We start from the raw sequence: 21,654 nt of genomic DNA, 5'->3' as shown, positions 1-21,654 counted from the left end.
TCTACAAGCTTTTACCTTAATGGTAATAGTCTTGGCCAAAAAAAAACATAACAAAACAAAAGAAAAACATTACTCATATAGCAGAGTTGCAAAAATAAAGCTACTATTAAGGAAAAAAAAAAGGGGCAAAGCAAGAATGACAATAAGATGAATGTAAAGCTACGGGTATACAGTCAATCACTGAAGGGAGAAGAACACTACATGGATGCCATTTCTGTTTTTAAATAAAGCAGTTACGATTAAATTACAAAAGAACATAAATATGTAGTGATATTGGAACACTCAAAATCTCCAAGCACTCTTAACTCTGCACCCTAAGGAAAAAGGATATCATGCAATAGTTACACAATATTGATATTAGCGTTTTAGCCTCTTCCATTTCTTTCCCGTGATGATACAGCCTCATACTGTACTCCAAAGCAGTGGAAATGTGCTTTAAAAAACATGTCTTAAAAAGCTCCTATAAGGAACTAACTCTTAGAGGTATCTCTTAGAGATACTAAACTGCTGCAGTCAGGATCATGTGGACCGTGCAGTGGTGTTAGGGCAAGGTAGAGATAGTCAATTTGGTGTCTTAATTGTGCAGTCCCACAGGCTAATACATACAGAGTTGTAAATGTAATTAACTAAGGTTAACTCTACATCAATGAATTTCCTAGGATTAAATCACTTGGTTTGTAATGTGTTTTATACTGCTGATATGGATTATGAATTTTAACTCCACATAAATGTAGATTCTGCCTGAACATTAATGACAGTTCAAAAACTGTGTTTAGTTATAGCAAATATTAGGAAGAATCGTAGATAAATAATAGTGGAATACAAGATGCAATCAGGGATCCTATTTTCCCAAATTGAGAAGATTTAATTTAATTTTTAACTCACGACAACAAAATATTAATAATGCATTGTATCATATCATGCAGAAATTGCTTGCTTTAGACAGAATCTATGGGGATTTAAAACAACTTTGGAGAGTAATGATTTCATTTCTAGGTTATGCCAGTCTAATATTCTAAGGAACAGCAACGTTGCCATCTCCTCATTTGACAGGAAATGTAATTTGATTCAAATACACTGAAAATCTGGCATATTGTACTATTTTGTTAAAAGCTGTCTCAAGCTGTGTTGAAGCCAAAAGTCTGTTTAAGGTTTCTGAATTCATCCTTCCTTTCTCAGTGTTCAGATGAAACATTGGCCTCGGTGTCCGTCAGGAGCTCTGGCTGCAATTGGTTGTGTTCGGGGTGGGATTCAGCCACCCAGCTCATCGGGGGTGGAGAAGGGGGTTTCTGAGCATTTGGAAGAGCACAGGTCAATTCTGTGGGAGTTAACATGAAGTTGAAACGAGCTTTTTGCGGAGTTTTAACACTTTCCCAGTCATTTGAGTGTCTTTGAAGCATACAGTTCATTCAGTTCATAGTTCTAGGTTTGGGGGGCAAACCACAAAATTCTTGTTGATTTTTTTTTCTTTGTTTTTGTTTTATGTTTGTTTTGTTGCTGTTTAAATCTCAAGCTGAGAATCACTGTGCCATAAATGACATTTTTTTCTTGATTGGAAAAAGGACACAGTCTCTAAAAACCTGCTTGCTGTTCGAATGAGCTCAGTGGCTCCATGTAGTTCCCTGCCGTGAAGCTGTGGACGCGACCCCGGACTCGAGTGGTGCCGAGTGGGTCCCTGCACTTCCCAGCGCCGCTGCCTGCACGGGAGCCGCTCGCCTGCCATCCGGGAGGGCTCTGAAGTGAAACAACCCCGGGTATCTCGGGGCAGTGCTGAAGGGTGAGCAGGCTGCACTGATTCCGTAAGGCAATCCCGAAGTGGTGCCGGGCTGGCGGCGGCGGCTCCCAGGCTCACTGGTCGTGGCAGAGCTGCCTGTGGCAGCCGCAGAGCGCGGGCACCAGAGCATCCTGCAGACCCGAGGGCAGCGCGAGCCTGGGTGACACTGAGCTCACTGTATCCCGCAGGGATCCAGGGAGAGCGCGCGTGTCCCTGCGCTACAGCCCTCCGTGCGGGGGTCTGCCCAGGCATTACCGGCATCCGACCCTTTCTCCTTTAGGGTTACGCAGCACAGCATGTTTGCACATCTCGGGGTGCAGACGGGGAGACCGTGCTGCTCAGATTTAACTCGCACTTAGTCCTCACCTGGTCCTTACAATCAGATCGTGGGCTGTTGTTTTCCCTCTGTGCCGGTAGAAGTGGCAAAGACACTGATATCCCTGTTGGGCGAGTGCAGCGAGGTGATGCCCGTGGATGAGCTGGGGCGCCGGCGGGACAGCCATGCTCCTTGCAGGGTTTGCAAAGCGACCGAGAGCCGGTGCTGCCAGACCTGACGGGTGCCGCAGCCACTACAAGGGCAGTAGAAAGGCTCAAAGTGGTTGTGATTGTGGGATGTTTCTGTACATCGGGCTCATGCACGGAGATGCATTGCACACTGTGTAAAAGGTAAATTGGGAGAACAAGATCAGCATAAATTCAGAGGCCTTTGGCAGACAATGACAAATACGACTAATGAGATTTAGAGGAGCTGGGTGTGAAAATCAGGGCTTTGCTGGCTTCAGATGTGCGAATGGAGCCAATTTGTGGCCTGATGTTGGTAAGAGCATTTTCCTGGGCTATCAGAAACAAGCCCTGCAGGTGAGGCAGCCACAGGTAACCCAGGTGCAGGACTTGCATCCCTCTCCCCCAGGGATCATAGGTTGAAATTAGCCGGGGTGCAGGCTGCCAACCTGCCCCTTCAGACACCTCCAGAGCCAGGCCAGCTGTGCCGAGCCCGCCTGCTCCGTGCCAGTCTCCTCGGGATGCCTTTTTCAAATGCAGCTGAGCGGCCCGAGCTCAACCAAAGTCCCCTGGATTTATTTAAAGTATTGGATGGCAGCAAGGAGGGCTCGTGGACCAGAGCACAGACAGCGAGGTCGTGCTGAAGGCAGTTCCACTTGACAGAGCTGCCATAGCTGCGATACCAAGGAGGCAAAACGGGGCAGAAAACGTGGAAATACGTTGAGCTAATACAGGGGAAGAGGTGGTGTCTCAAGCCTTCTACCCCACAAAACTTCTGCGAGGAGGTTTGCGTGAGGCCCTGCACCTGAAGTCCACGGAGCCTGTGAGGGTCCTGACTGGCACCCACCAGGTTGGAGGGGGTTTCTCCTCCTCCCGGTGGGAGTGCGGAGAAACGGCAGGGTTTGTCCCCGAGCTGCTGCCAGCCCTGGCAGCTCCCACAAGAGCAGAGGGGTCGGGGAGCCCAGAAGCGCGGGCGGGCGGCACAGCTTGGCAAGGGGGGGCTTTCCTGTAGGTGTCCCCCCACACACACACCCCGGGGCTGGGGCAGTGACCAGGACGGCCCCGCGTGTCCGTGTCGCGCGTGGACAGCTCAGCCTGGCCGAGGCAGGTGCTGTTCGGGGAGCCGGGCCGAGCGCTTCGCCTGCGGGGAGACGGAGCGCAGAGAGGAGCCCTCGCGCTTTTTTGGTGCCTTTCCAAACATTTTTACCAGAGGAAGGATGTAATAACACGCCTCGGGCAATAAATCATAGGCCGGCTACTCCCCCTGGCTCCCCTCCCCCCGCGCCGGCGCTCCCGGCCCCTCTATAGAGGCCGGGGAGGAGGGGACTCGGGCAGAGCCGCCGCCGTCCCGCGCCGCAGCCCGGCACAGCCGCAGCCCCGGCCCCAGCCCCGGCCCCAGCATGGACGTGCGAGCCCTGGCGCTGCTCGCCCTCGCCCTGGCGCTCGTCTCCCTCTCGGAGGGTAAGTGAGCGAGCTCGCCCCGCGCCGTGTGCCCGGGCGGCTGCTGCAGCGCGCAGGGCTCCGCGCAGGGCTCCGCGCGGTGCCCGGGCGGCTGCCAGCGCGCAGGGCTCCGCGCAGGGCTCGCGCGGTGCCCGGGCGGCTGCTGCAGCGCGCGGCTCCGGAGGCCGCGCGGAGCGACGCGCTCAGCTTGCAGCGCAGCGAGAGCGGCCGGGCCGGCGCTGGGGCCGGTGCCGGGGCAGGCTCGGGAGCCGCGGGGCCGGGTGCGAGCTGCGCGTGTCGGCCGCCCGCTCGCTAGGCTGGCAGTGACCGAGGCGCGGCGGCCCCGAGCCCAAGCACTGAGCCCGCGCCTACCCCGAGCTCGAGCCCGCGCCTACCCCGAGCCCGCGCCACGATCGGGGCACCGCTGGCCGCGGGACTGGCACTCACCTGCGGGACGGGCGGCCCCTTTCGTGCCCTCCTGGGGGGCTCCGCGGCTCCGGAGCGAGCGCCCGGGCCAGGCTCCGCTCCTATTGCATCCTCCCGCCCTGGCGACCGAAACTTGGGCGTCCCCCGCCCAGGGTGGGGAAGGATCCCTCTCCGCGGGCTCCTTTTGTTTAGAGTAAACGGCCGTTGATGCTTTCGCCCGTTCTCCTCCGCGGTTCTGCCCCAGGAGTAACCGTTTTCCAGGGAAAGGGCGCAAAAAGCCACCGCGGAACCCGCAGCCACCCCAAGAGAGCAGCAGAGCCCCGGCCTGCCCAGCTAGCAGAGCAGCGCCCGGAGACAGGGAATCGGGGCGCCCGGAGACAGGGAATCGGGGCGCCCGTGGCTGCTCGCGGCTGCGGCGCCAGCCCCGCTCAGCGCACCCCGCTCCCCGCCTGCCCCCGGGCAGAGCTGGGGTCCCCCAGCACAAGGGTGCACAGGGTGAGGATGGGAGCAGCCCGCGGCCCCTTCGATGGGGGCTGATTTGGCTGCAGGGGCTGTAGCTGGGGCAAGGCAGGACCTTGGTCCCCCTGTCCCAGGGACAGGGCACATCCCTGGTCGCTGAGCACGGAGCGGGGATCGCACATGCTGTTCTGCAGCCCAGACTCCCTTGTTCCTTCTGTTTCGGGAGCCCTTCCGCTGCTCCCAGGAGCACCCGGCAGCCCCGGGATGGCAGGAGCAGGGCACTGGTGCCAGCCCTGTGGAGCAGTGAGGGCCCGGTGGGTGCGGAGCTCAGGGGCAGCGCAGAGCCGGGCTCTGCAGCAGGGATGTCCCTTCCCCTGCCCGCTGGGGCAGCGCTCAGCGCTGGGCAAGGGGCTGTCACAGCAGCCCAAGCAGGGCTCCTTAGCCGCCTGCGAGCGGCAGGGGGTACTTTTATGGCAGGATAAGTGTGTTAGGCCTGCCTGCTTCAGAAAGTGAATGGCTTCAAATGTTTAGAGAGAAATTAGTGTATGTAAAGAGACACCACAGGCTTGCTTGCGTTGGTAAGAGGTCTTTTTGTCTGCTTGTTTGTATGTCAGGGTGTTCACAGCCCTGCTCCAGATAAGCAGTTGCAGGGCTACCTGTCCCGTGGATCGGGAGAGCAGCGAGCTCTGCTCAGCCCTCCTGCTCTTGCTGTGTCTGCCCATCGCAGCCTTGCTTGCCCGATAGGGAGATGGAGCTGCTCAGTCTTCAGCTGCCGATCTGTGGCCGCTCAGCAGCCTGTGCAGCTGGTGACAAATGCTCCTCTGGTGCGTGCCCAGCCTGCTGGCGTGTGCATTGCTCCCCTCTCTGCTCCTGTGTCCCGCACAGCTGCTTACAGGTGGTAACTTCAGTGCAGGGCCAACAGCTCCTGCGTTGAGGCAGGGTAAAACAGGGACTGTGCACCCTTCACAGGCTGGGTATCACCTCCTGCAATGGAGGTTTTTGTGTGTGTTGTCTCTAGTGAGTGTTTCCCAACCAAGGTGTTTAGAGCTAACAAAACTCAACTTTGAATGTTAAAAAATTTGTCTATTCAGGACCAAAAGAAGGGTGTTCTGTTTGTCTAATGTAGTGTGTCTGAAGAAAGGACATTAAGGTGTCAGACTCTTCTTTAATTCAACCTAGTGTACCAAACAGATAAAGGTCTCAAAGACTTAATGTACATCAGCTTCATGAAAACAGCAGTTTTCTCGTGGCAGTACAAGTGACAGACCATAGTAATGTGTGCCACGGAGGGAATGGCCTTAGCCTGTGCTCAGGAATTTGGGGGTATCAGAGCACTCGCTATTGCACTGCATGGCTTAGAATAACTGGCTTAATCAGCTCTACTATGCATTGAACAACTTGCTCCAAACTTTCAGGAGAGATTAGGAAGATGCAGACATCGGCCTCAGGACAGACCAGGGATGCCACTTGCGAGTGTTCCCCTCGTTCTTGTTGCGGGGAATCCCACGTGCACTAGATGTCCCTGCCGGCAGCTCGGGGAGCACAGGGAGTCCCAGCCAGACTATTTGCCCGAGCACTGAGGAGCAGTGGCAGGAGGTGCTAGTTCCCTGCTCGTGATGCTGAGAGCCGCCCCGATGCACGTGCTGCCCGGCGCCCACTCCTCATCGCCAACCGAGCACCACAAAATCGCCACAGGGATCCTGGTGCCGGGAGAGAAGCCACCGCCGCACCTTGTGCAGCCTTCTGCAGCCCTCTGCACCACGCTGGCGAGGCGGGAGGATGCCAAATGCTGGGATGTTCTCTCTTCCGCTCAGTGTTGGCTTTGCTTTGCTGTGTGGGAGACAGCCTCGGGATTCATAGATGCTTTCAGTGATGGGTGAGCTCTCCTTGCACCTGCTTTCAAGTGGCATGACATCAAAACTGCCTCTGCACCTGAGAGAGGACAGGACTGCACTCCCACTCACAGATCTGAACAGTTCGTCCCTTGCAAATTGTTTAGAGAAAAGTTTGTTTAAACTTTATTACTGCAAGCTTGCAGAGGTACTTCCTCTGCAGCTGCACTGAGCGCTAACAGTTGCATTCAATTTCAGCCTCCCTTTCCTATATAAACCCACTGATCCGTAGTTATCAGACGAAGATTTGCACTCGTGTCTAGTATTACTAGCTGCTTTCCTGGTAGCTACTGCCACATTAGCACTAATCAGCACGGTGCAAGTTTGCATTGCTTGCAGTGAATGGATGGGGCAGCCTTGCAGACCTCCCCATCCCGTACCAGATTGCAGCTTCTCCTCCCATTTCTTGATTTACAGATGACGGCACTGTTGAAAGTGACTGGTTGCCAGGAAAACGGAGGGGGAAAAGTCCTCCAGGTCCCTAGACTTCTTGTTCAGTTTCTGAGCCATGGCGTGAATGTGGAGAAACTCTGCTTACATTAATGAATTCCTCTGTGTTTTCATTTTTGCCAGTAGGATCAGACGCTGGCTTGTTGCTTGTAATATGAGTAGCTCAGGGGGAAAAAATGGGTTTCCCTCCTGAGGAGAGGGTAACTCCACGGTGTTGCCTGTGGTTTTGTTTGCTAGCGAGAGGCATTGGTAAATGTGTAATATAAACAGATGGGCTGCCCTTTGAAAAGCTGTCTCTTTTCTCACCTTCCTAGACAGCAGTTTGAGGATTCCGAGCCCTTCCCTGTGCTATCCATCTCCCTCTGTCTTTAAGGGAGTTGGGTCTGGATGCTGTAAATGCTCCTGTGTAGCTAAAAGCCTGGCTGCAGATTGCCACGCTGGATCCAAAGCCCAGTTAGATACGGATCTGGCCATTGGCAGCGTGAATCAGACCTCATGGGTTAGGTCCCTTTCTGTGAATTCGGTTGCCTTCAGAGGCTGAAAACTGCTCCGAGGGGAAATGGTTTGAAATCTTAGTCATTTCTTTCTCGACGTTGCTTCTGTGTTTGGGTTCCAGTGTGCATGGGGCTGTGAAGCTTCTGCAGAGAGCAAGGACTTTACTTATTTACATTAGTTATTGGTTATTTTAATCCTTACATGGAGAAATCAGGCAGAGGAGGCTTCACTGCATCAGATGCCGTGACTGCTTTTCTCAGTGCTCAACGTGTTTAACATTGCTGCTTTCTAACCTTGGGGGCTAAGTTTAATCCAGTCCCCAATGATGCTAATGATAAGATTTTCATCCTGTCTGGTGGTCCCTGATTAGCTTGTGGCGAGCACGCTGCCTGATAAGTGTCTCCCTGAATTGCTGTTACTTTGCCATAGGCTCGGAGTTCAAAAGACTCCAAATCTTTTCTTTAAAGCCAGTGTGATCTTGCATGGCTGTGTTACACCTCCTTGGGTAACAAGAGGTTGGCTGTAGTGGAAAAGGTCAGCGCTGGGCCCTGGGAAAGCCTCAAAGACTCGGGCTTTTCTGTGGCCGGTAAGTCCCCGGTGAAAAGCCTGCACCTGAGCCGAGCTGTTTTGATCTGTACTCTTTGGAATTCATTGCTTTCTTCTGGCTACCTTCTAATTTGGCCTCGGGTCAAAATCATTTGGCAAGAACAACGCTGAGGACAAGTGCCCCCTCTTTTGGCCTTTATCTTGTCTAATTACCAGGAGCATCCCTGTACAATGGAGTGGCTCCTTACTCTAATCTCTTCTCCTTCTCTTATCTCCAATTTCTCTCCCCTTTCTTTTGTCTTCCAAAATCCTACGCAGCAGGATTAAAAGGTTGGGGAATGGGGCAAGAGGATTGCACTGTGCGCTGTGGACAAATGCTGTTCCAAAGCTACAACTCTCCTATTGCCTCTTTTTTTTTCCCCCTGCATATTTGAGGTCTAGAGAGGGGTGTCTGTGAGCCCTACTCTCTCTATCTGCACTACTCAGAGGGAATAAGAAGGAGTAACCCATCTTGTCTCTCATTCTCTCCCACAGAGAAGCCTGTCAGCCTGACTTACCGATGTCCCTGTCGCTTCTACGAGAGCAACGTGGCCAGAGCCAACATTAAGCACCTCAAAATCCTCTCCACACCCAACTGCTCACTTCAGATTGTGTAAGTCTCTTAAATCTCTTCAGATCAGTGCAAATCTTAAGAGAGTCACAGAGCTGGTTGCTGCTTCGTGGGTTACCCCTTATCATTGGTACACCTAGGTCTCTGTCTTGTGCGGTGATTTCCAGGTCACCTCTTCACTCCATGAGCCAGGTGCAGCTAGGACCTGATTTACCCCACACAAAGGGACCCAGATGGATCCTTCCTAGCTGTAATCTGCCTCTGTGCAGATTACATGTGGCCCCATGTCCTGTTTTGTTCAAAAAGAAACAAAAAATTTCAGGAAGATTTTTGTGTGTATGCATATTAAGAAAACCTTTTTGTTTTTTTCCTTTCTTTTTTTTTTGGGGGGGGGGGGGTTGGGGTGGATGGGATGGCCCCCTTTCTACCCTCACAAAATTCAAAATCTTCAGGAAAAAAGCATCAGTATTCATCTTTTCACTGTGAGGGAGCTTCAGTACTATCAGCTTCTACTGACCTCTGTGAGGGAGTCTCAGTGATTACATTGGGTGTCTGTGCAGTGCTCCTATCACAGTTTTATCTGCTGAGCTCTTCCACTTCCAATACAAATTTTGTAAAAGTCTATCCTTTGTCATGCAAAACACTTCTACATTTGGAAAACTGGTGTGGTTTCATGAGATTTCTCAGGAATGTGCAGAGTTATTGATGGGCATGCATCCATTCATGAGCAAGTGTTTATTCATATGGATTCTTTCTTTTTTTAAACCACTGTGGATGATCACACACACATTCTCATTGTGCCTCTGCCTTTGCATTTGGTGGAGGACAGTGAGAAAAAAATGTAAGTCCCAGCTGAGAAATAATTTTCTTCAGCAAAAATGGCAAAACCAGCTGTGAGTAGCTCTGATCTCTACCTATATGTTTTGGAGGCAAGCATCCAAAAGGCAAAGAGTGTACGGATTTATGGTCTCCTGGGATGGTCAGTGGATGTCATAAGGGTCCCAATGCTAAGGCTTTGTAGAGGATTTGGAATTATCTGGAGTATTTTCAAGAAAATGTCAGACTTTAAATGGGATACAGTATGCATTTTTCTCTTGATTAATGTGGGATTACAGTCATTAGAGATGGATTAGAGCATGAAATACAGAAACAGAAACAACCCATGTTCTCACCCATTCCTGATCCAAATGTGTCTGCAATGATGATACTGGAATTAATGATACTAGAAGACATGGACCTATAGTTCACCATTGTTCTGCTGTGTAAAAAAGAGAGGTACCTAAACCAAAAGCTTACCTCCAAATGCCTGTGAGACATGACAGGTTGGAAGCAGGTCTTTACAAGAACACAAGTTGAAATGGACTCAAATTTAACATAAGAGAGTCTCTTCTTGGTAGTTTTAGCCACACACTGAACTCAGTGTATTATAAAATGCACGAGTGAGTAACTTCAAAGTTACTGGGAGAATCCACCATTGTCAGCAGAGAATCTAACTGAATCTAACTGAAACCATATAGGTTTGTTAGCATAGGTTCAAGGAAAGATCTTGCAGTTTTGCTCAGGTACATTGCCTTGGAATTTTACTTGAACAAAAAGCCTAGGGAAAGACCTTTGTTATCATCTCTCCAAATCCAGAAATCTCCTTTATGGATGTCTGCTTCTATTAAGCCCATCCTAAATGTGCTGTTTTCAGTGCAAGGAAATGGACATTTTTAGCACATAGTCAATTGAATTCTAGATTAGACATGAGCGCTCCTTACAAATGTCCACTTGTCTGAAGTGACTGCAAAGGAGCATGGGCCGAGTGGCTCAGAAATAAATATATCCAAAATCCATGTCTGAACGTGGGGTGAGAGGAATTGCACCGCAGGTGGCCGGCGGCTGGTTACGTGTGCTTGGTGTTCTCTGTGGCCAGCTTAATAGCACTCAGGCCCTGCTAACATCTGCAGATTAATTCTCACTTTCTGTTGGCATCACTCCACTGGAAATACTCCAGATTGGCACTGCTGCAAGGGAAATATGACTTAGGGCCATTCACTGCTTTACTGGCATAGGACTGGCAGGACTGGATCTTCAAAGTGTTTACATTACAACTATGCTGTTACATAACTTCAGAGCAAGGAGCCTTTTGACCTGTTACTTCTTACATCATATCTTTATACTCTTTAAATTCCTTTTTATAAAGATGGGAATATTTGGCTCTAATCCAACAAAGTACTTAAGCAAGTGCCAAACGTACTGCTGTGGATCTGTGGATACTTCCATGAAATTGCTATTCTTGGCACTTCTACATGTTAGGCTGCTTAAGGGGAAATTTCTAAGCATCTAGGGAAGAGGCTGAATGCCTAGGGAGAAATGAGAGATCACAGCACTCTTATGAAATGCTGAGATCCCTGAAGGGTGAGACTGTTGACATCAATGAAGAGCCTTTTGTACCACTTCTGTCTGAAACATGTCGATAACCTAAATCCCCAGGCTGTTAGGAGGATTTTGCTTCAGATAAGTGTATTGATGTTTTCTTTGCAACAAAATCAAATTATCTAAAACTTCTGGGTTTTAAAGGATAGCTTGGCCATTCAGGAAATAAGGAGAAACCCTTAAAGAAGCTTCTGCTTTTATTTTTTCCAGTACGGACTGGAAATGAGGGAAAACTTGCCTCTGGCACTGAGGTGCTTCCAGTTCTCTTCCTGCCTGCAGTCTACTGAATTAGTAGATGCAAACTGGAAAACTCTGATTCAGGTTCTTCATCTCTTCACCCCAAGTGTCCCAGCACAAACCCCCAGGAACCAATATGAGAGGGGACAAACTGCATCAGTCTTTCAAACCTGGGAAGATACATATAAGGGGTCTCTTTAGGATAGAAAGGATATCCTAGCCTCTTCCTGGGCTAAATGAGAGCAGCACTACGGCAATCAGACACTCTGTCATCATGCATGGTGTAAGTGCACGTGGCAAACCTGCGTGCCACGTGAAGCTGGGGAAGGTGGGCTGAGAGCGTTGCACACTAGACTCACTCTAACTCTTTTCCTTTGGCAGTGCAAGGCTCAAGAACAACAGCAAGCAAGTGTGCATTGATCCCAAGTTAAAGTGGATCCAGGAATATCTGGAGAAAGCTTTAAACAAGTAAGGCAAGAGACAAATGGACTTAACAGCTAAAACATCCTCAGTTATTAAAGGGTAGAACGTTAAGGGCTGGCTTTAACCGTGCGGACAAGTACTCATGGAATCAGATATTGATTTGAAGATGGGCTTGGAGTTGACCTAGTTGATCTGTATTAAAACACCAGCTTCTAGTATATCCGAAATGTTTAACTAAGAGCTTTGCTGGGATTTGGGGCAAAAGCTGTCCTAATGAATCTGTTATGGGGTCCCCAACTCATCCTTTTTTAAAAAGAGCCGTTCTCCCAAGGAAAATGCTTCCTTTATGGCCCCTCTTCCCCAACTCAAACCACAATTACTTCAAAATTTATATTGTTCCAGTTCCTTTGGAGCCCCTTCTCCATGTTACACTGGGAGTCTGTTTGCACAGGTAGTGAAGGCCTAGTGGGTCCTAACAGTCATTTTTTTTCTCTGCTGGCCAGTATGGAGTGCTGTTAATATCTGCCAAAGAAAGATGCACTGCCATGAATCCGGCTCTCCCTGAAGGGAAGAGCTAGGGGAAAACTTGCCTAGCAAATAGAGAGGTGTTTTTTTCATCTATTTTTCTCTCTCTTGCAAGTGGCTGTTTATGGCTGTCCTGAGATGGACCCAGTCTCTCTCTGTTGAATTTTATTGTTGGCAAAGAGCAGCACAGAGAACATTTCTGTGCTGAGCTGATGGGGAGGGCTACAGCCTTCCTTGGAAGGAAGATGAGACAAGTGATGGGGCAAAGCAGTTCCTTGCTTGCCCAAGACCCTCATCTTGGGTTGATCCAGCAGGGACATTTCAGCCAGAAATCCCACCTGTGCACTCAGAATCCCTCCTGCCTTTGCCACCACATTCCCACCCCTCAGTAACCATGCTGAACCTTACCCTTGCTGCCTCTGTTTGTGGGGTAGAGGCAGGGTTGGAATCAAGTCATCTGCAGGAGGAATGAGGAATTTCTCACAGAAATCCAGGGAAGAGTCTTTCCCCAGGGCAGATGGAAACCAGGGCAAGTAGTTGAATGCCCTCCTCTGTGGGCAGAGGGATACAGGCAAAGAGGTATATTCCTCTCCCTCTGTTTTTTATAGTAAGCAAAAGAGAAATGATACTGGGGCAAAGGGATCCCTTCCTATACCCCTTTGGGGGTTAACATTGGAGCTGTGAGTGAGGAGGGAAGGAAACCACCTAACAAGCTGACTGTGATTCCAACCCTGCCAGCTCTTCCCATCCCATCTGATGCTCAGTGCCTTCCTTGCTGCCAGCACTCAGCCCTGTTGTCCTGTGGGCAAATTTTTCTACAGAGATGATTTCTCTTAACGTGGCCAGGATGACTTTGGATTTAGGCACAGGATGCCTAAAGGTATCCTAAGAGCAGGATGTGGCCCTTGCTGATGATCCTAGGGTCTTGGCTGCTTGGGTTTCCCAACGTGGAAAAACTGCCAAGCCCATGCCTAGATTTCTGCTTACTTTGAGCCCCAATGGAGGTGTAGGCAGTGATAATAAGACTTGAAACTGAGGAGGCACTTAAGAAACGTGCAGTGTTGGGTTATGTGATTATGTGCTCAGATTCTGCCTGCCTCAGTTAGGGGATCAGCCCCTCTGGGACACATTCTGCTCTCACTTTCACTGGTGAAGATCTTCACCTGATCTCCAGCTAGATTCTGGCTTTTATTTACCTAAATATAACTCGGAAGCAATTCTGTTAACTCAGTGGATTTCATCCAGGTTTGCCCTGAGTAACAGAGGAGAATTTGTTCCAAACTCTATTATATAAGGAGACAGAAATCATACATCCCCATCACCTAATCCTATAATCATGGCATTATTCTCATTTTTCCAACCAGTAATGCTAGCACCAATGGCATTTTCATGCTTCATAGACAGCCAGGGCTCTGTCTGTAGCATTTTCACAAGGCATGTTTTTCATATATTTTAGTGCACAGCTTTGACTTCTTCAATGAAATGTATTTTGGAATATATTTATAGTGCATCAAACAATTCATATATTTGAATTGGAGCCATATGAATGTTGGTAGTTTAGAACACCGATATCCCTCTAAACTACTAACAGCTTGTAAAATAAATCTATATAGATCTATAAATGTTAATGTAGCTATCAATTTCAATCAGCCATATATTATATTTTTTCACTTGTACTGAGATTGTATGAAATGTGACATTACACTATATGCACTAGCAATAAAATGGCTAATTGTTTCATGTTATGAAAACCCAATTGTACATGGGAATTTATTTTTCTGGAATAAAATTAATACATTTTGTAGAAAGGGCTCTTGTAATCGATTAAGTAAAACCCAATGTTAAGATAGCCTAATTTATACCAATGTTTCAATAAAAGGGTATCTTTTGTGTTATAATCTGCAGCTACAGGCAGGAAAAGTTCATAGAATACAGTAGTCCAATTCTGTTGACTGTGAAGCCAGAGATGGCTTTAGTCGGAGTTATTTTGCTCACTAATTCTGCTTAGCATTTATTATTGCTTTGTATTCATCACATTTCCATGTAATATGCACACTTATGAGACATGAGTAAAATACATGCAGGCTGTCAGGAATCCAAATTCTTTAACTGGCTTTAGAAATCATTATGCAACTGCTGTGGCCAACATCATTCAACACTCATCCGTTTTGTAGACAAGGGGCAAATCAACCCTTTCCTGAAATTGCTAACAAATCCTTTTCCATTTTCAAGCAATTCCAGTCATCATTTAAAGTCCATCATTGATTGCCTTTTCCTTCTCCCTTCACACAAGGATTTGCAAAATTTAACCCTCATGGAGTTAAGAGAGCTGCAAGTAAACAGGGTTCAGAGAAAGATCCTTATTTGTCCATTGTCCCATTAACATAGTCCTGACTCTAAACTTACCCAGCTTGAGATGTTGGAATCCATTAAGCTCAGCTGTTACTTCTGGCACAGACCAGTGAGCTGATGGATCTGGGGAAGATAACAAACAGGAAAAAGCCTTTCCCTGAGTCTGCTGGGACAGGGGAAAGGAAACTCCCAGACTCCAGGGGCTGGTTGCAGTGGAAGCCAAGGTCTGCTGTTGCCTTCCTCTGTAGTGCTCCTAACTCCAGGTGTGACCACTTCTGTAGTTAACTGATCTCATTCATAGTAACTGAATTGCAAGAACCAAAAAGCAGTCTACCAGTACTCCAACAAATGTGCTGGATGAATGCCTTGTGCAAGCATCCTCACAGCCTCATTCTCCATGTGCCCACAGATCCATCACAGTAACTTCTGGCTCTTGCTGGTATCAGAGGGAATGGGGGGTGGGAAGCCAGAAGTCCAGCTGCCCTCTGCTTTCATTTTCCCCTCCATGAAAACCATGTGGATGGTGAGCCTCCTGGCTTATACGTTTTGGCAGGTGTTTGGGATGCCCAAGTGTTTGGGGGCAAAGAGTTGTTCTGGACTCAGAATGTTCCAATGGACTGTCCCTGGGTTCAGTGTCCCTCTGAGGCAGGTGTCTGAATGGGGATGTTATCCTCATTTGTTCCCTGCTAGAGAGATTTGAAGGGACCGTAAGATAAATGTAAACAAGACCTTTGTAAATGGATAATTTATGGCAGTCTCTTTGTATTTTTCTTTTAATTTAGACCACGTCATCGCACTCATAAAAAAAAGCAACAGAAGAAACGGGGCCTACGCTGCCCTTCCCGTGCAACACCAGTAAAGTCTCCAGGGAGAAAGAATGGTAGGAGGCACTAGTTTCTGAGCTGGGAGAACCCGGGTTGAATTCCCTGCTCTTCCACAGACACGTCCTGTGTCATCTTGGGCAAATCTCTTAGCCTCTCTTGGCCTCCATTTTCCCCTGTGTTTGCTGAGGATAACAACTGTACCCTCCCTCCAAAAGAATATTTTGAAGATTAACCTCTCAAAGCAGGGGGAAAAATCAGTCACAGTAGAGGTGGGGGTGAAAGGGATAGAATATCTTTAAACTCCAGTGCAAATCTGAAGTGTTGATTTCACTTTTGTTTCACCAAGGATGAATGTATCCCAGTTGTGGTAGTATGAGGATGACTGTGAACATCGATTCGTTGTTCTCTTGAAGTTGGCCACGCTATAATGGCACTGCTTGCTTCTCTAAGAGATGCTGGGAGTGCAGCAAAAAGTCTTAGTGTGTCTCACTAAGTTGACAGTAATATGTGGAGCAAAGCCTGTTGATTCCTGTCCAGTCTGTACCCCCTTGATTTCCTCCACACAAATACCAGGGCATGGAGGGGGCTGGTAAAAGGCATGTTTGGGATCATATGTTTTATCCACCTCTAATTTCCCAGACATATCTTAGCACTTTCCCCATGCTCTGTATTGTCAGCAGTGTCTGGGCAGGAGCTGCTTCATCCTTGCAGTCTTCATTATAGAGATGCTGGCTAAAGTCTGTGATCCTCTTCTACAGCTGAGGAAACAGATCCAAAGAGCCAAAATACCCCTGAAGAAAAGCCAAAGTTAAAAACAGGGTAAAGTTTTGGAAACCCTTTGTTTCTCGAAAGAGGAGAATTTTCCTCGTGGTTTAGTCATACTTTTCTATTTCTGGATGAGTTGTCTGAGGCTACCTTCATGGGGAGTAGCCATAGCTGTCTCTGGCTCTGGTCACACAGTTTAACTTGCCCCGTTGGCATTGAAAGGGATGTGTGTTCTGATCCTGTAAGCTAGACAAGGCTTGCTGAGGCATCAGGATTTTCAAATACCCGGGGTTTACTGTCTTGCAGTAGTTCTAGTTCTGCCTTAGTGACTCCATCTAAGTCATAAAAGGCTGATCAGTCTGGAGCAGGAACTGGGGTCACTTCAGGCAAAATCCAGAGGCCATCAATACAAAGCAACCACAGCCTGGCTCCTTGGTTTGAGAACCCCCTACACGTCTGCACCCACAACACACTCACACTGTCTTGTGATCCTTAACCCTTGGCTGTCCCTGGGTCCCCTGCTCACGCTGAACTTGGGAGATGCAGCTCGCCTGCCTCCTGCCCTGTGCTCCTACCTTTGCCCTGGTGCCTCACACATTTACAGTGCGGCTGCTCAGCCCCCCAGTGACCCCCACGTGCCCCGGGCAGCTGGCCACGTGTGCTGGCCACATGTTCTGGGTCTGTGAGGGTGCTGGGCGGGAGAGAGGAGCTGGGAGGTGGTGGGAATGGCCCCTGGCTGGGCAGCACGCTCCAAGGGGACTCTGCTCTTCAGCCGCCCCGTCGCAGGACACAGGCAGCAGAGCTCGGGCTGTCGCTGCCGGCTGCACAGAGACCTGGCATCCCTGCAGACCTCCTGGCTGCTGCAGTCCATGCTCTCCAGCAGAGCTCCGGGTGGGTGGGAAGGGGGCCTTCCTGGGGGGAAAGGGTGGCATTTTTAGTGCTACCCATTCCACTCCTGAGGCTGCTCGGGTATGTTTTAATCCCTCCTTTTCCTGCTGTTTTTTTTTTTTTTTTTTTAATTATTATTATTTTTGCTCAGTCTTAGTCCTTTTTGCCCACTGATACTTCTCTGCTCTGGCTTTAAAGTCCAGAATAAACTTCCTAGCCAGCCTTTCCCCTATGTTAGCTCTGAACACCTTACTAACTATGAGCAGCACAACCTGTCCAAAATAACCCCAATTGCTGGTTTTACCCTGCTGGGTCCTGCTAGCTCCTTGTGGAGAACTCGCCCCAAACTGTTTGAAACACGCTGGTTAGAGGGGCTGCAAAAGAAATGCCTTTGGGTTAGTCCAGACACAAACTTGCTGTTTGACTAGGCCTGATAGCAAAGGATTTTAACTGAAATAAGCCTAAATAGTATCTCACTCTGTTCTTCGTCAACAGGAGGTTCAAGATGTAAGAGGCAAGCATTGTAAGCCGTCTGCAGGATTTCTTACTATAGGACCCAGAGAGCAGATAACCAGTTGTAGGGAAGGAAACATTTCACTGTTATCATGCTACACAAAAGCAACGCTTCATGCCTTTACATTTGTTCCCCCCACCAAATTGGCTTGCTTTCACAGTACTATTCTCATATAGTAAGATGTACTTGTTTTGAGAAAAAAAAAATCTTTATATACAGGTTGGTTTATTACCTAGCACAGAGGGCAGATATGAATTTAAACTAATCCTATGTTATTATATAACATTTTATTTCATTTGCTATGTAGAGGTTCTGCGTTATTTAACTTTCTTTCGGTTCATGCAAGTCTCTTGGAGATTTAAACTAGAAGGACATGAACTGTACAGTGCAATGATGTTGTGCAAGTAGTGGTGGAGCTCTGTGACCCCTGAAGTCAGGCCAAGAACATAGGAAGGCTCTAAAAAGCATCAGACATCGGTAAGAGCGGACAGCACTATCATGGGCACCAATTACAGGTATTTTGACTAAGGGATTAAACTCGGGGCTACAGGACTAAAGCCGTGGGTGGGTGGATCAATATATCTGCTATTGCAAAGTGGTAGGAGCCACAGCACTGATCTGGTGTCACCTGGCATTTCCTATGTTCCTGTGTTTCTGACAACAAGTTTTAGCACAAAAGGTTTTTTTTTTTTTAATATTTAACTATGTGATCGTGTTGGGAATTGCCAGAGCAGGCAGAGATGCTGCCACGCACTGGGTGTCTGCTAGGCCCATCTGCAGGAGGAGGTCTCAGCCACCAGCCTAGGTGGAGGTGCCTTGGGATGAGCCTTCACCAGCTGTGAAGTGCTGTAGCCTCGATTACTGAACAGCTAGCTGAGGGCTCCAGCATCTTTGGTTGCTCTGGATAGATCCCTGAGGAGGATATCATGTCTTTGGAGAAAAGAGATACCTGGGGCAAGAGAGGAAATAGGGAGGGTCTGCCCATTTTGCCAAAAGAGCGGTGTTTCATAGGCAGACAGCCACTGTACCAGTAGCAGTGGTTCTGTTTGCTCGTGGAATAATCTATCTTCTAGAATTTCCTCTGCAAAGGAAGGAATACCTCCAGGAAGAAATACCACTTCTTGCATCACCTCCCTCTCTCAACCAGAAATTTCTTTTTCTCAAATCTTACCTGTAAAGCAAATATCTTTGCTATATAACCTATGGAAGGAGACACCTGAAGTACTGCAGTAATGATATTATGCTGTGCACTGTGATCTGGGGAAGCACACACTGTCCAAACTGTGTGCAGCACAGTACTTATGTTCGTATGTATTTGTGTGTGTATTGAAAAGCAACTGTAACTGCCTAACATTGCATGTTTTTGCTGGGTGGGTTGCTTCAAAAGGAATCTCTTACCACAGCCTGTGTCAGGAACACTGAAAAGGATGTTTCACTGATCCCTCTTTTTTTTTTGTGGCAGGCATTTTTAATGCCAAAGAGCCATTTTGGCTAGCCCGGGACTGCCTTATTTTGCATTGGATTCAGGTAACCGTCCTGTATGTGTTCTCCTGTCTGTAAAATGGTGCTATTACAGAGTCCTTCAGCTGGGACCAAATCACCTCTTTTGCTTTTAAGTGGAAACCAAGTACTATACTAAAATATGTGGATGTGAGTTTGTTTTTCCCTCTGTTGTTACCATGAACAATTATTGTTGTTACCAAGCTGGTGCTTTTCGTATCATTTATTTCTGTTTTGTAAGGTCTGATGCCACTGTACCTGGGGAGAATTTGATGGTTGATTTCAATGAGAGTAGAATCAGAGTCTCTACTATAGGAGTAAAAGCAGAAAGAACTTGCATGAGAAAATTGAGTCTTTTGTATCTTCGCTGGACTGCACTTTATATCCTACAGTCCATCTCCTGTCCTCACATGAGCATCTGCAACTGCTAATAGTTTGCCAAGAGGCTGACATGTGAGTGTGAAAGCCAAGAATGACTTTGGGGAAAGATGGAAGAGTTTTGGATCTGATCCTGACATGGAACTTGTCTTTCTCACGCCCAGGAAGGGGCATTCCTCACATGTGCTTGCCATCCAACAACAGCTTGAGGTCTGATCTCTTCCCACTGCAGTTAGTGAAGAATTAAATAATCCTGTTTTTAATTCAACAGCATACCTTGCTGATGGTAGAGGTCATGGAGATTTCATTTTTAGGGGGAAACACTGGCTTTCCCTTAAAAGCAGCAGTACAGAGGAGATGCCACCAGTTCAGGCTTACTACCCAAACAGCCCGTAGCGTGGGGTATTTGGCCACCCACGCAAGGTTTGGGCATATCCCTGGCTACTTCATGTCCCTCCATTCCTTAGGAAGGTCCCAAATTCATTGGATTTGAGAGCCCTGCGCCGCAGTGACCTGGTGGGATGGTGGATGAGGCTGCACAGCCTCGGCAGCGTTCGGCGCCAGGCCCCACCAAGAGGGAGCACACTGGGATTGGCACAGGCGGGAATGGTCTCCGGGCACAGGCCCACGTGGCAGCCCGAGCGGCCCCTCTGCCTTGGCAGGACACTGGGAAGGGCAGTGCTGGATCCCAGTGCGGCCCTGGGCAGCACAGCTATAGGGTGAGGATGTTGCAGGCCATGGGCAGACTTCTCCTTGCAGGGGCAGGTTAGTGGGCATTCCGGGAGCATTGGGACATTTGCTACTGGGAAAGGGCATTTGCTACTGTGAGAAGTGTGTCAGTCGCAGAAGGGAGGAAAGGGATCCCTGCAAGGCTAAGGAGCCTTTGCAGACAGGTGACATCCCCAGCACCGCCAGCATTTCTTGGGAATCGCATGGGGTGTCCTGGGCCCCGAGACCCCTGCACTGCCGAGGATTCACTGTGCACACCTGAGAGCTCGGGGCTGCTCCTAGGGGCTGATTGCAGTCCCTCTGCTTGCTCCGTGCCGGAGCGCGGTTCCCTCGGGCAGGCTTTGGTAGTGTGAACGCAGGGGTGCAGCAGGCCTGTCCCTGAAGACAGAGCTAAGTGAGAAGCCTCTAAAAGCTCTCCTGCCTCCCACCAAACCATAACCTTGAGCGGGCAGCCTTCCTGCCGAGGGACATCTGCTGAGGACCACTGAATTGAGAGGAGCCCTTTGCTGGGGGCCACAGGCTGCATCCAGCGTCTTGTGCAGCTCTCTGCCCTGCGCTGCCTTCCTCGTGAGGCAGCACCAACACAAACCTGCTTGGGAAGGGCCTAGATTTCCCTTTCTGCTTTTAACTGTTGACCAAAGACCAAATCAGGGAAAGGAAGGATGGGGAGATGGGAGTGATGTAGGGACCACACGTGAACAAGGGGGGAAAGAGACAGCACTGAAGCAATGCTGAAAGAGCAGATTCCATAAATGTGAAATAGTCGTGTGTGGCGTGATCCGAACTGCAGCTGTCGAATCCTAAGTTCGTTTATTTTGTAAGAATAGATGGTATTTATTGCTGTGCCAAATTATTTTTATTTATGATAGCTTTACACTTGTATATATGAATATCTTATCTGAATTCTGCCTGAGGAAGGATGAAGGTGATTTTTTGATGTGTTTTTAACTAATGTGTTTGAGCATAGGTGACTGTTCATTGGTCTTTTGTGGGGAAGGCTATATTCCAAGTTAAATATACATATTATACTGAAAATGCAGTACCTGCAAAAGTTTCTGTTGCTATTTTCCTTTTGCTCTAACCTGGAGAGTCTTTTTTTGGATTGATGCAATTTATAGCAACCAGGGGCTTCTGAGAAGTCATCACGTAAAGTCTGGATTTTTTATCTACCACCTCCACATGAAGCCAGATCTTACCGGCAAGCAAGAAACGCTGATGGCCACAGAGAAGAAAATATTTATCGTGATGAAAGGGCTGCATGAACCTCCCATCTTCCACTCCTTAAGAACTCAGTGTTGTCAGAATGTGGTATATACTGTATTTTATATTTTTATTAAGTAACAAGAAATATCTTCCCAAATAATGTGAAAAAAGCTTTTGTATTTGTTTTCCTGTAAGGCAGCTTTTATGGAGGAGTTACATTATGCTTTTGAAATTATTCTTTTCATAGAATATTTTGAAAATAAACACATTTATATTGTTGTAATTTCTCTGATAAATATGTATGC

At 48.3% G+C, this 21,654-nt stretch overlaps 1 protein-coding gene across 1 annotated transcript; it reads left to right on the top strand.

The window, feature by feature from the left end:
* Positions 1 to 3,653: 3,653 nt before the first annotated feature.
* CXCL12 (C-X-C motif chemokine ligand 12) lies at positions 3,654 to 21,389 on the top strand. Its single transcript, XM_026051773.1, has 5 exons — positions 3,654 to 3,736; positions 8,518 to 8,635; positions 11,630 to 11,716; positions 15,331 to 15,428; positions 17,521 to 21,389. The coding sequence occupies exons 1-5, from the start codon at positions 3,676 to 3,678 to the stop codon at positions 17,550 to 17,552; spliced, it is 396 nt and encodes a 131-aa protein (XP_025907558.1). The 5' UTR covers positions 3,654 to 3,675; the 3' UTR covers positions 17,553 to 21,389.
* The last annotated feature ends 265 nt before the right edge of the window (positions 21,390 to 21,654 follow it).

The sequence above is a fragment of the Nothoprocta perdicaria genome, unplaced genomic scaffold, assembly GCF_003342845.1.
Source record: "Nothoprocta perdicaria isolate Ctin4 unplaced genomic scaffold, notPer1 scaffold_111, whole genome shotgun sequence".
Lineage (NCBI taxonomy): Eukaryota > Metazoa > Chordata > Aves > Tinamiformes > Tinamidae > Nothoprocta > Nothoprocta perdicaria.
Note: the sequence above shows the minus strand (reverse complement) of the source record. Positions and strands in the feature narration are given on the sequence as shown.

Coding starts and splice junctions, on each gene's coding strand:
- CXCL12 (XM_026051773.1), top strand. CDS start 3,676: ATGGACGTGCGAGCCCTGGCGCTGCTCGCCCTCGCCCTGGCGCTCGTC. Junction 3,737..8,517: donor GCTCGTCTCCCTCTCGGAGG/GTAAGTGAGCGA, acceptor TCTCTCCCACAG/AGAAGCCTGTCAGCCTGACT. Junction 15,429..17,520: donor GTCTCCAGGGAGAAAGAATG/GTAGGAGGCACT, acceptor CTTCGTCAACAG/GAGGTTCAAGATGTAAGAGG.